At 46.4% G+C, this 12,747-nt stretch overlaps 1 protein-coding gene across 4 annotated transcripts in view; it reads left to right on the top strand.

Annotated features, from left to right (window-relative positions):
• Nucleotides 1-5,269: 5,269 nt before the first annotated feature.
• Nucleotides 5,270-12,747, top strand: part of LOC144731603 (intermembrane lipid transfer protein VPS13A-like) — a 114,781-nt gene continuing 107,303 nt past the window's right edge. For all 4 annotated transcript variants that reach the window (XM_078612780.1, XM_078612777.1, XM_078612778.1 and 1 more), the window contains exon 1: nt 5,270-5,577. In XM_078612780.1, the coding sequence (XP_078468906.1) occupies nt 5,478-5,577 (100 nt within the window). In that variant the 5' untranslated portion in view covers nt 5,270-5,477. The remainder of the gene's footprint in view (nt 5,578-12,747) is intronic.

The following is a 12,747-nucleotide window of genomic DNA, read 5'->3' as shown; positions in this document are numbered from 1 at the left end:
AGTACACGATCGTCAGTGAGTGTCAACGGGCGAAGCAATATCGCTGCTCCGCGGACGGTAGTCGGGTTCCCGTACACGGCTGCCGTGCGCGATAACGACTTCGATGCCCCCCGTTACCGCTTCCAACGCAGCCGCAGCAGTAGCAGCAGCGCCAGAGAGCAGCGTTGTGTGTGTGCTTCGCTCGTCGTGTGTGCCTCACTTACAGAGAGGCACTGCCCCCGTGTGGAAACACGCGAGCAAGCGACTCAGCTTTCGTGACCAATATTATCCATAATGGATGTTTTTTTGGGGGTTAGATCGCGTAAATAACAAATGTGTCGTTAAACCCGCCACCACCCGACACAGCCAAATTATCCAGATTTGTAACGTAAACAAAACGTGGCAATTAGTTACTCGTTCTGCAATCGGTGCGTTGGAGAATCCACCCACAATACTTACATTCGAGAACGACGATTCCACGGTCATTACAACCAGCCTCATCAGGCGACAGTCAGAATTATGGATACATCCTCCAACTGTTTCGGTCTTTTCTGCTTTGCTAACCATCGGGTGTCCTGTTTATCCGATTCTATTCCCGCTTGACACAGTCGAGGCGTCGCCCTCGTGGGATGAGGTCAAATCCATTCGGAAATCCTGCGTTGCCGTCACTTCTGTGTCCGTGGACGGCCCGCGGAAGTTGACATCACAGAGCCACCTTGTGAGATCCCTTCAAGTGACACCTGGTGCACGGTAGAGGGCAGCACTTTCTAACCCCCCCCCCCCCTGCCATAGAGAGCACAGTCCTGCAATGCTTTAGTCCAGGGGTCGGCATGCGGCTCTTTAAGGACTGCTTCGTGTAGTTATTCGCATTGTGTAGGGGCTTTTGAAATGTTGATGGGTTTTTTTTTACCGAATTAACAAAAAATATAACTTCTTGTTATGTTGCTTGCCGTGCCTTGCTCTCGTCGCACAACAATCAAAACAATAGTGTACATACTTGATGTGAAGCTTTCGTGACTGCAGGAATTACCCTTTGGTTCTTTCGGTAAAGTCACGTCGAAAGAAAAGAAATTAAATTAAATAATAGAATACGATGTTTCGATTGCAACACAAGCAATCGTCATCAGGTAGAACTAAATTTGAGAGAGACAAAACACAGACACGGAGACGCACAGACAGTCACACAATCAGAGAGAGACAACATGACCGGGTTCGTAGCTCAACAGCAGAGTACATGTTCACGTGCCATTATTTGGTGATACTGCTCCGTTGGCAGTGGTGCACAAACAAAACAACTTAACGCGTTCGTCAACAACACTGTGGGCTTCATGGGAAAATATATATCATAAGTCGACGGTTCGGGGAATGGTCCTTCTTCATAGCCCGTGTCACTTATTACATTTTGAGGACTTGGCTGCTGCTCTACATTTCCATGTGTACAAGCCACTTCGTTGAGCAATCATTTGTGACCAGGTCGCTTCTGAAAAAGAGCTATGTAACTCAGTGGGTCTTAACTGGTAACATAACGACGTGTTCATAAAGCCTGTCTTGGCCGGGCAAACTTTTAAATAAATATAATAATGAACCTCATATGATTTGTTAAACATTTCTTCACGTACCATCAGACACTAAAAACTAAAAAAAAATGGGTATTTTTCCATAAAAAATTTGAATTTGTTGACGACTTGATTCAACTTCCTCTATGTAAAGACGTATTCATCGGAAAACACTCAATTGAAAATGTACGTTCCTTTTTTATTAGAAAGAGCACAAATGTATGAACGTAATGCTCTATGAGGGTAAGCTCCTATCTTTTACCGTTTTCGAATTATTCAGATTTGAACATCGTAAAATGCGTATTTTTTGCGTTCATAACCGCTTTAATCCGAAATTTCTCAAAAACAATAAAAGATAGGACAGAGGTTCTGGCTTTAATTGTATTTGCTGTTTAACGCTCTATCAAAGGAAAGAACCCGCAATCTTATATTTTTAACGGTTTCTGAAAGACACGCACAAACATGTTTATGGGGCAATTTAAAGCGAGATTTGGGGAGCTTAAAATTAAAAAATCTCGGATTTCCAGACTCTTCCTGTTGTTTGTGACCGAAGAGCTACCTATGCACCAAATTCCAACTTTCTATTTTGTTGGGAAGTACCCTAGAGAGTTTTTGAGACATACAGATGAAGGTCTATATTTAGGAAAGTTTTCAATGTGGCAAACAGAATCGATTGCCGCAAACTAAATATCGAGAATCGTGATAAGGAATCGAATCGTTACTTCCTCATACATCACCGCACGCGGGATCCGGATCCCAGAGTAAGCGAATGCAGCGACTGCGTGACCGTATCGATTAGCAATTGTTGCGATTCAATTCCGGATTATTGGAATCGATCCTCTCTCGTCTCGTTTTTTAAAACGGATGATTGCCGCATTGACAACTCAAAGTGTAATTAGCATCGACTTTGTGTCGTTAAACCCGCCACCACCCGACACAGCCAATTAGCACGTGCGCTTTCTCACGTAAACAAAACATGACAATTCGTTCCCAGTCCAGCACGCGCTTCGTTTACGCGACAAACCTTCATAATTGTGTCGGGTGGTGGCGGGTTTATCGACACATCTTTACGCGATGTGGCCCAAAAGGCCTCTTGGTCGCGAAACTGACTTAATGAAGGCATATCGTAATTGCCGATGGAAGAGTTAGAGTGCATCATCTTGGTTTTTTCGGTAAAGTCACGTAGAAGGGAAATAATAAAATAATAAAAATACAACATAATAAAATACAATTCTCACGACGTTTCGGCCACAACGCAAGCAGCTGCTGCCAAGCTTGGTGGTGTTCATTCAGACGCTGTCTTTCCGACAGCCCTGTTCTTCACCTGAGGGCGGCTGCTTGCGTTGTGGCCGATACGTCGTGAGAATTGTATTTTATTATGTTTTATTTTTATTATTTTATTATTTCCCTTCTACGTGACTTTACCGAAAGAAGCAAGAAGATGAATCCCTGCAGTCACGAACGCTTTAAATCGAAGAGTTAGAGTGCCCGTCACCCTGCACCATGCAATGGAAGCCCCTTTCCGAGCGAGCACTTTCAGGGCTGCATCTCTACCTCCACCTTACACTCTTACGGACGTGTTCCACAGTTCTGGTCCAGACGTCTTGTGACTACCATTCAATTCTCTAAAAACTTAACGTGACTTCTTTTTTTAAAAGGAAGGTTTATTTCAAACGAAATCAATATGCAAACGGGGAAAAAAATGTTTGGCAGTCAATTAATTGTGGGTCACAAGACTTCTGGACCACCCTGCACATTCACACAAAAACACGACAATCGTCAATAACACTGTTCATGTGGCCTTGACAGAAAACAAATATTACAGGCGACGTTTCGGACCGTGGCCCTTCTTTATGACACATGGCCTTTTTCATTGTGCTGTGAAGAAGGGCCATTGCCCGAAACGTTGCCTATTATAGATGTTTCCTTTCAAGGCCACACACACAGAGTGTCGTTGAGCAACATAGTGCATGTTTCTGTTTGTTAATTGTGCTTGTGCACCACTACCAAAGTAAATATAGCACGGCAAATTAATTACTGATTTCCCCTTACACTTTCTGCCACAATGGTAATGATACCGGGTGGATTAACTCATCCAGTGTCGATTCGTGATCCGCCACAATGTTGTGAGTCGTCCTTCCCCAGCACCGCCGATGAGCTCGCTTGGCGACGTACGGTGCCAAAGAAGTTCAAAGACAAAGATCCCCCGTGTAGCCTTAACAGACGGTAGGAGCAAGTGCTGTTAGCGAGCACCTATGAAGGCCGGAACGGTACACGAGGGGGTGGGTGGCCAACACCACGCCCGGCCGCCTTTGTCTCCCCAGTGGCGATGTTTACACACCGCACCAGGTACTCATTTGAGGCTGAGTCGACATAGGGGAGGTCCAGGACCGATTCAGATAATCGTCGCCGGCGTTGGTCGTGAGGGGGACCACCAGGGCATCCTTCCAATCCTGCGGAACCTGTCCTAGTGGTCCAGACTGTTGTTATGATGTCATGTAGGGCAGTCTGTGCACAAACGCCACCCTCCCTCAGCATTTCGCTTGGGAGGTCATCTCTGCCCGGTGCCTTTCTGGTCTCAGACTCTGGACCGCCTTCAGTACTTCCTCAACGGATGGCACCTCAGCCAGCCACTCACAGGGGGTGACTTCCTCCTCCAATATTTGAGGCACCGCAGCCTCGGCAAGGTCATCCCCACTCTGTCCCACGATGTTTTCCAGGCTGAGGGATTCCCCCTCCCCCAGGACCTCACAGAAATGCTCAGCAAATCTGCAAACCTGTTCCTGGGGGTCGGAGATTGGACCACCGTTCTTTCCCCTAATGATGGTAATACGTGTGGCGCTACAGGTTACTTTTTTATGGAATTACGTAGGGATTTGTGATCGCGGGCCATTGAGCAGACTCCATCTCCTCAGCAACCCGCGAATCACTGTTACATTGTTTGTGTGGCTTTATTTTGGTGATTTTGAGGACGGTTTGGTCTGGCCATGTTTGTTTGTTGTGGTACAGAGTTAGCCTGATAACTTTAATCTAAATAGTCTTATGGTTGTTATTGTTTGACTTGCATCCCACTGGGATTTTTTGCACACAACGTTGAAATGCGGTGTTGTTTCCTGGAAGACTTTGCTGTTTCTTCCAGGATTTTTCTGTTGCGTGTAGTCACTTTAAGATGTTTCTCGTTCATGTTTTGTTGCGGTTGCACCCGAGTCAAGAGCCGCATGGCTCACAGGGTTATACCGAATACAGTACATGAAACTGAAATCACAACAACAACAATAGCCATTCGCCACTAAGTGGCGGTGACGTCACCACGACGCTTGTGCCAGGCCATGTGCACCTTGAGGCTACCACGTGAAGTGTCGAACGCCCGCTGGCAGGAGGCCACGGGGCAGACCCAGGTGCCACGGGTCGACTGACCGAGATGACCGAGATGACTGGCTGATGCACCACCTGTGCCCCCTACTGTGCCAACTTGCTGTGCTTTAGCCACCCGGCGTTCCGCTCGTTGTTGTGAGCGTCGCTCCTCCGCCCTCCGTTGTTGTTGGAGGGCGACTGCCTCCAACTGCCCAGTAGCGTCCTTCACGAGCCTCCTCCACTGAGGCCGATTTTGACACCGCTGGTACCAGTCATCGGCACACACACAGTGAAAAAACTGAAATCACACACAGACACACACACACACGCACGGGAGAATCGGCTTGTTAATCGACTCCCTGTTGAATCGTGCCCGGGAATCGAATCGCTCCCGCTACTGCTGCGCACCCGTGGACCCGGATCGCAGAACGGAGGCCGCCTGCCGCCTGCAAGTCGACATGAGCAGCAGTAGCAGCAGCAGTATCAGTAGAAGCAGCAGTAGAAACAGCAGTATCAGCAGCAGTTCGCCTCTCCTGGGGCTATCAGCGGCCAATTGAACGGCGTTTGGGGACTGATTGTGCGTCCGAGATGGTGTTCGAGTCGCTGGTGGTGGATCTGCTGAACCGCTTCCTCGCCGACTACGTCGTGAACCTCGACACATCGCAACTCAGCCTGGGCATCTGGGGGGGTGAGGAGGAGGGCGAGCAGTCGCGCGGAGCCTGCTGCTTGTTGTTGTTGTTGTTTCTTGTTGTTGATGTCGTCAAGGGTTCCAAAGCGGGTTGGGCGCACAGGCGCATTTTCCGGAACTCGGCCCCGGCCAGCTCCGCGACATAATTGCTCTGTGTGGCTTTGTCGGGTTTGTTATTTGTGTCGCTCGATATTTTCCGGACATCAGCCGCTGTTTAGCGCTGCCTTGGCAGTGTAGGGCTTTGTCGACGTAAGGCACTACCACTACGACCTGTGATAACGCCTGCAGGATTGTAAACCGCGTTCCGATGGTCGTGGGTGAATGAACACAACACGGCGAGGTTGGATCTGGCGTGCCAAAGCAATTACCGGCTTAAATGCATCACTTGATTATAAATTGTGTGTAATTGCAAATGTCACGTTGTATTGTATTATAAAAGTGCCAATTTAGGTCAGTTTGTGTCGGTTAGAAGTTAAATTTAGTGATGGATTGGGGGGGTTTGGACAGTTTCACTTGATGAAAACTACGTGTAATAATAGTGTTAATACAATGGTCAGCATGTGTTCACAGCAGCTGTGTTTGTGTGTGAGTGTAGGGCGTCTTCATGTGCGTTTTAGGTAGACTCGGCATGAAATGAGCGCTCGATGCGGTTAACACGAGCGACGGGGATACAAAAGTGGCCGGGCGTGGTCGCACGTCACACTAGCCCTTGAGCACTTGCCCCAACAGTGTTAAAGGCTACACAGGGGATCTTTGTCTCATTCACGTGTATGGAATTGTTCACGTGTAGGGGTGTGTCTGTGCAATGTGCATGTCGATGAACCTGCAATCAAAGTGCACCTAGCCTGGCACAGGTGCGGTCGAGTGACGGCTGTTGTTGATGTCGGTGTCTGTGTATAGGGGAGCGGTAGTGTAGCGTTAGCACGCTTCGATATGAACCCTGACTCGCTCCTGGGACTCCCCTAGGTCGACTCGGCCTCAAATTAGTATTTGGTGCAGTGCGTAAACATCGCCATCAGGGAGACAAAGGCGGCCGGGCGTGGTGCTGGCCACCCACCCCCTCGTGTGCCGTGCCGACCTTTATAGGTGCTCGCTAACAGCACTTGCCTATACAGTGTGTTAAGGCTACACGGGGGATCTTTGTTGTGTGTGTAAGTGTTTGGGTGTGTAGGTGTTTGTGGGTGTTTGTGTGTGTGTGGATGTTTGTGTGTGTGGGTGTTTGTGGGTGTGTGTGGGTGTTTGTGTGTGTGGGTGTTTGTGTGTGTGGGTGTTTGTGGGTGTGTGGGTGTTTGTGTGTGTGTGGGTGTTTGTGTGTGTGTGGGTGTTTGTGTGTGTGTGGGTGTTTGTGTTTGTGTGTGTAGGGGGTTCTGTGTGTAGGTGTGTGTGGGTGTGTGTGGGTGTTTGTGTGTGGGTGTTTGTTTGTGTGTGTGGGTGTTTGTGTGTGTGGGTGTGTGTGGGTGTGTAGGTGTGTGTGGGTGTGTTTGTGTTTGTAGGGGGTTCTGTGTGTAGGTGTTTGGGTGTGTCCTTGGCTGTGTTTATGGGTGCCTCGCCTGTTTTTGTGGGTGTGGTTATGTCTGTGCGTCTCTCGGTGAACCTAGCCTGGCACATGCGCCTTGGCGACGTCACCGCCGCGCCTCGTTGAGAACGAAGGTTGCTGTTTACATGTCTGTTGTATGTACAGCACATGTGGTGAGCGGTGGCGCAGTGGTTAGCGCGCTGCACCACAATCCCAGCCACCATTCTGGGTCATTGCTAACATCAGTGGCGAGAGATACAGGAGCTGGCGCTGTCTCCCCTAGGTCGACTCAGCATCAAATGACTACATTGTACAGTTTGTAAAGATCAGCAATGGGGGGAGATGAAGGTGGCTGGGCATGGTTCTGGCCACACCACGCCCCTCGTCCACCCAGCCTTCATAAGTGCACGCTCGCAGCCTTGAACAACAGTCTGTTCAAGGCTATATGGGGGATCTTTGTGTATGTGTACACGTACAAACAATATAAGTCAATGTGTGTGCATGTGTGGAAACCACATTGCAATTATTCAACGCTCTAATATTATGTAACTTTAATATGACGAGTTTTGAATGCTGAATTACAATGCAGTTGCGCAATGCATGTGAATGAAAATGCACGCATGCTCATGTCCTACTTGAAGCTCATAGTAACTCGACCCTTTCATACAATGAATGGGTCCAAATCTTGTGGCGCTATTATGCAAAGCAGACGCTAGACACAACAACGAAATGCCTCTACCCAGCATTGCCATGAGTACAGAATAATGTATCCACAGTATGTTTGCAATCGTGTACATCACTGCCATCCATACCCAGTGCTGTTGTTCTGCAGTGGTAACTATAATAATTTATACCCAGTATTGCAATGTACTACGTACACTATAACCTACACCCATTATTCGAATGTACTGTACAGCTTAGACAATCGTGTGTACACCCACTGCAGTAACCTTAAACATGCACAGTGCTACCATTCATACATAACAGCACTTTGGTATGCACTCAGTAATTCGTACACGGTATACAGCAGTCGACACAGCATTGTAATTTGTGTATATTGTGCATCGTACACATTGCTGCGCAGTGAAACGTGGGTGCGTGGGTCGTTTTAAAAGGCGAGGGTTGTTGGAGCGTGCAGATCGGGGAAACTTCAAACCCGCTGCAGTTGTACGATGGCGCAGGAATGTGGCAGTACAGCAAGTAGGTGCAGACTTTTGAGTGTTATTCCGATGTAAGTTGCTCTGTCCCCCCCCCCCCCTTAATGTGCGCAAAGCCCCCTGCTTGAAAAATAATTGGACGAAAATATCGACGCTGGCCCATCCTTAAATAGCCAGGACACTCGGTGAGGATTTCCCGGATAAATGGATTACGTCATTAGAAACCTCACTTTGTCTCCAACTAACCCCGTGCATTACATTTTAATCGCTACGACCCTGACATACACACATGCTAATATCATCCCCGGACACTTAAAATTATACTTGAAACACTACTAGCTCCTACATTAATCCAAACACTGCGAACCATAGCACCGGCATCAACTCTTTACTTTAACTCGCACCGAAACCTAATACTAAACCAACAGTAATGTGAACTAACGCTACAAATACTCACGTAAAACTAACTTTAACTTCAGTAACCTTATCTCCTATCACCGAAGCACGGTATCGCAATAAATATGTTCTATGTTGCACAAACCCTACTACTAACATCGGAACACATTTTTCCCAGTGACTCTTACAACAATCCGAGCACTAACTACCTAACACTGACCCCACACTATCGAATCTACCCCATAACGATCAAGTCAAGGTCATGAGGTCATCATGGCCAATGTTGCCATTTCTCCTGCCAGTTCCTGAACTTGTTTCAACTTCGACGCCTGCCCTCCCTTATGCCCCCTCACAGTGTCTCCCACCTTCTGGATATCGTTCTTCCCTTGGCCAGTGGCATCCGGATGCTGAATTCAACCCTAATTTCTGAGTTGAGGAAGCAGGGTCCACGAACTCATTCTGCGTAGCCGCCTTCAACTGTCCCCGAGCGGCCTACACAGGCCTTGCTCATCTGGTTGAGGGCTGAGATAGAATGCGGCAAATACTTTCAAGAACTCGCGTCGGTGTGTGGTGGATGGTGGCCGGGTGAAGCACTGGTCGGTCAATAGCCATGCCCTCCAGAAGTTTGTTTTTATTGAACTATTACAAATAAAGTAGCAATAGGTTTTTACCCTTTTATCTGGCACCAAAAACTGACACCTTTATACAAGGGATCATGTTTGCAATAACCACAACACAAGCAGTCAAAATGCAAACAAAAAGAGACAACTCTGATAATGATATGCACTGTCCTTGAAATTGATTGGTCCACACCCGAGACGGGGTTTTTTAGAGCCTCGTCTCCACTGGTGTTGGACCAGATGACGCCAAAAAAATCCAAAAATTTGATGCCTTGAGTTTCCTGGCTGGCTGCTGCCTGGGCTCCTCTCCAGCTCGACACTAATCCTGTTGTTAGTAGCTGCTGTGGGTCGTTGTCACCGAAACGGCGTTAGAAGTTCGGAAGACATATAATAAATAGCGATCATAGAAAACAAACTCGCAATACACATCTTATAATTTTATTACGTATGAAAGCTAATTACTTTTGAGTGGTCGGAGTACAGGATTGTGAGAAGTTTAAAAATGACAGCTCTCTGTTAAATTTTGTTGCAGAGCAACGGGTTTTTTTACTCGTGAATAATATTAATAATGACCATTGTTTATCCTGGAAAGCCTCACGTAGAGTTTCATGACTCCTTTTCATGAAGGTCCTGTTACATGGAGATGTTTGCTCAAGTCCATCAGTGAGTGGTTGGCTTCATTTGGCAATAAACGGGAGTACATGGAGAAAACCCACCATGCATATGAGAGAACAACAATCAAAGCTCTGCAAGGATATATCCATCAGTTGTTTACATACTTCTTGCTGCCAAAGCACTCTCACTCAGTTAAAATACAGCACTTTAGCCTAGGACAGTTTACCCTAACCAGGTATATGCCCGTATTCTTAATTTACTGTTGAGCTAGGCCACTTAACGATTTGGCAAAATGAAATTGTCACGTGGTGCACGGCGATTATTATTTCAGCTCGCTGGTGAATTTAAAGAACGATTCTCACAGGCAAATTTAGAAACCAGATATTATTTGGCTTGAAACTGCATTACGCATCTTTAGGACAAGGTCCAGGAAGTAGGAATAAAATCCAGAAGATTAGAACAAAATAATTATAACAATTATCATGTTAAACGCTTGTACATGTGACAGTTTATTTGATTGGAAATGTCGGGTAGTGGAGGTGCAACAGAAATTTGCCTTGGCCATTATATGGCCTAAGCCAAAAACCAATTAAGAATCATGACACCGCCTATGAAAATCTGCTTGTTAAATTACATTCCCTCACAACATTAAGTCTGTACACTTATTGTGACAGCGCGGAATATCAGAGGCTTTTTATTTTATTACTTTGCTGGTTTACTCACTGAGTCTCATGACCCTTTTTCAGGAGGGTCCTTCCAAGTGTTTGCAGTCACGGGTGATGATTGCTGAGTATAATCCTTCAAGTGCACATGGCCTGGCACAAGCACTGTGGTGATGTCACCGCCACGAAGTGGCGAACGGCGGTTATTGTATAATCGAGATTGACTAATATGCACACATTGGCCTGCCTACTCTTGCGAATTATGTCACGGGGATGTTTAATACACCCGCAGTATATTACCAGGGCGGCCTACTGGGGTCGAACCGTGAACCTCTGCAGAAAAAGGCAAATGTGCTACCACAAGGCTGGGTCAATGTTAAAACTGCCAATTTGATGAATTGCGAGCGAGTGTTATATACAATCAGTACATGACAAGCAGCTTTGGAGAGACACGTGCTTAAACAGCGGCAATTTGTCGCGACCTTGCTGACGCAGCTGCTGGTGACACATGGATCAGTTAAGTCACATAGCAGAAGAAAGTTGTGCGAATAATATTTATTGATTTATATTTAGCGACTTGCTTACCTTTCCTATACTTTGTGCTCCTACCGGTTTTTTTTATTGTTGTAACTTTCTGACCCCCTGCCTCTACTGGACATCTGTGAAAATAAACTCCTTAAAAAAGTAAAAAAAAACAACGGTTTTATTCACAACTTCGTTTAACTCACGGTGGAGAAGTACGTCAATGATGCGGCACCTGCTCCCACATCAACGCTTACTTGAATTAATTGATGACTTTATAAATTAATCTTCAATGTACAACTTTTGTTTGTGTGGAGTGAGGGTGCCTGTAACTCGTTGACACGGAGCAGGTGCGCCTGAGACGACACGTGGCGCCTGCTTCTTGGGCGAGGCGGTTGGAGAGTTGAGGGACTGCGACGTTTTTGACCTACACATATATATATATAAATAATAAGGCGTCCATACAAAATGTAAATTGCTTTAAAGTAGCGAATTAATTGATCCATTAATACCGATTTTGATACAGGCATGCATTGTCACCGGATCTGAGTTCGTGTGCAAAAATTGATTGGACTTCAGGAAGTCGACTCAATTTTGATTACAAGATTTGACCACGACACAGGAATCAAGTTAAGTAAAACCGTTGAATAAAACCGTTGAAAAAGAGCTTCATAGCTCATCGGATTCCTCCTTGGTCTAAATCAAGCTTCTGATTCTGAAGTGTCATAGCCTGCCCTGCCACAGGGCATGGCTGTGCCGCTATGGAGAGATGTCCTCACGCTCGGGGTGATATTCCAAGCCCTGAGCCAAGAGTTTAATGTTCGCATTTCTATTGCGGGGGTGACAGCCACCGTTAAATTCCCTACAAAGTGGCACTCAATTTATCGACCCCTGAGGGCTGATGGGCTCACTCAATATCAAACTAGGATTGTGAACTTTCAACATTCGGAATGCGAGCCGCTCACTCTACCTGGTGAGCCACTTGGCCGGATCTTGTTTAATTGTCTCACTCCACCTTGTGTGTAACTTGCAAATACTATTATGTTTGCACATTTCTCATTCGAGTTATCGTTCAGTGCTTTCCTCCCGTAGCTAAAACAATTATGTAACTACTGTATGGTTTTTTCGGTAAAGTCATGTAGGTAAATAATTAAATTACATAAATTAAAACTAATTTTTTTTTATTAAATACAATTTTTACCTACGTGACTTTACCGAAAAAACTAAAGAGTATGAATCCTTGCAGTCACGAAAGCTTCAAATCTTGAATTAAGTATGTAACTACTCTTGGCCCAGCATCGAAATGCTGAAATGCTACTTCCTGCAAATTCCTCTTGAGATTACACGTAGCAGCAACATCACAAACCTCCTGCGCAAAACGTGGCAGTTCAGTTTTCCAAAAGCACTCCAACGTGATCGCGACTCCTTTATTCCGTACGTCTCAAGAGGAAGTATCCGCGTCGTGATACGGCAGAAGCTTTTTGCTGTACAGTACTCTTGCTCAGTTTTTGTTGGCTTATTGGTGGGATTTTAGCCAAGATGTCCTTGGTGAGCCAGGTGTGGCAGCTCGCGTCTGCGTTCCCAGTGACTTGAAGGTAAGGGCGGCATTGCAGTGGTGACAACTTGCACCTTAGCCAGGAATGTCCTGGGTTCAATACCCGACTCGGGCACTTTTCTCTGTG

Source organism: Lampetra planeri, chromosome 39 (assembly GCF_965212315.1).
Source record: "Lampetra planeri chromosome 39, kcLamPlan1.2.h2, whole genome shotgun sequence".
NCBI lineage: Eukaryota > Metazoa > Chordata > Hyperoartia > Petromyzontiformes > Petromyzontidae > Lampetra > Lampetra planeri.
The sequence above is the reverse complement of the archived record's forward strand: the minus strand, read 5'-3'. Positions and strand labels throughout refer to the sequence as shown.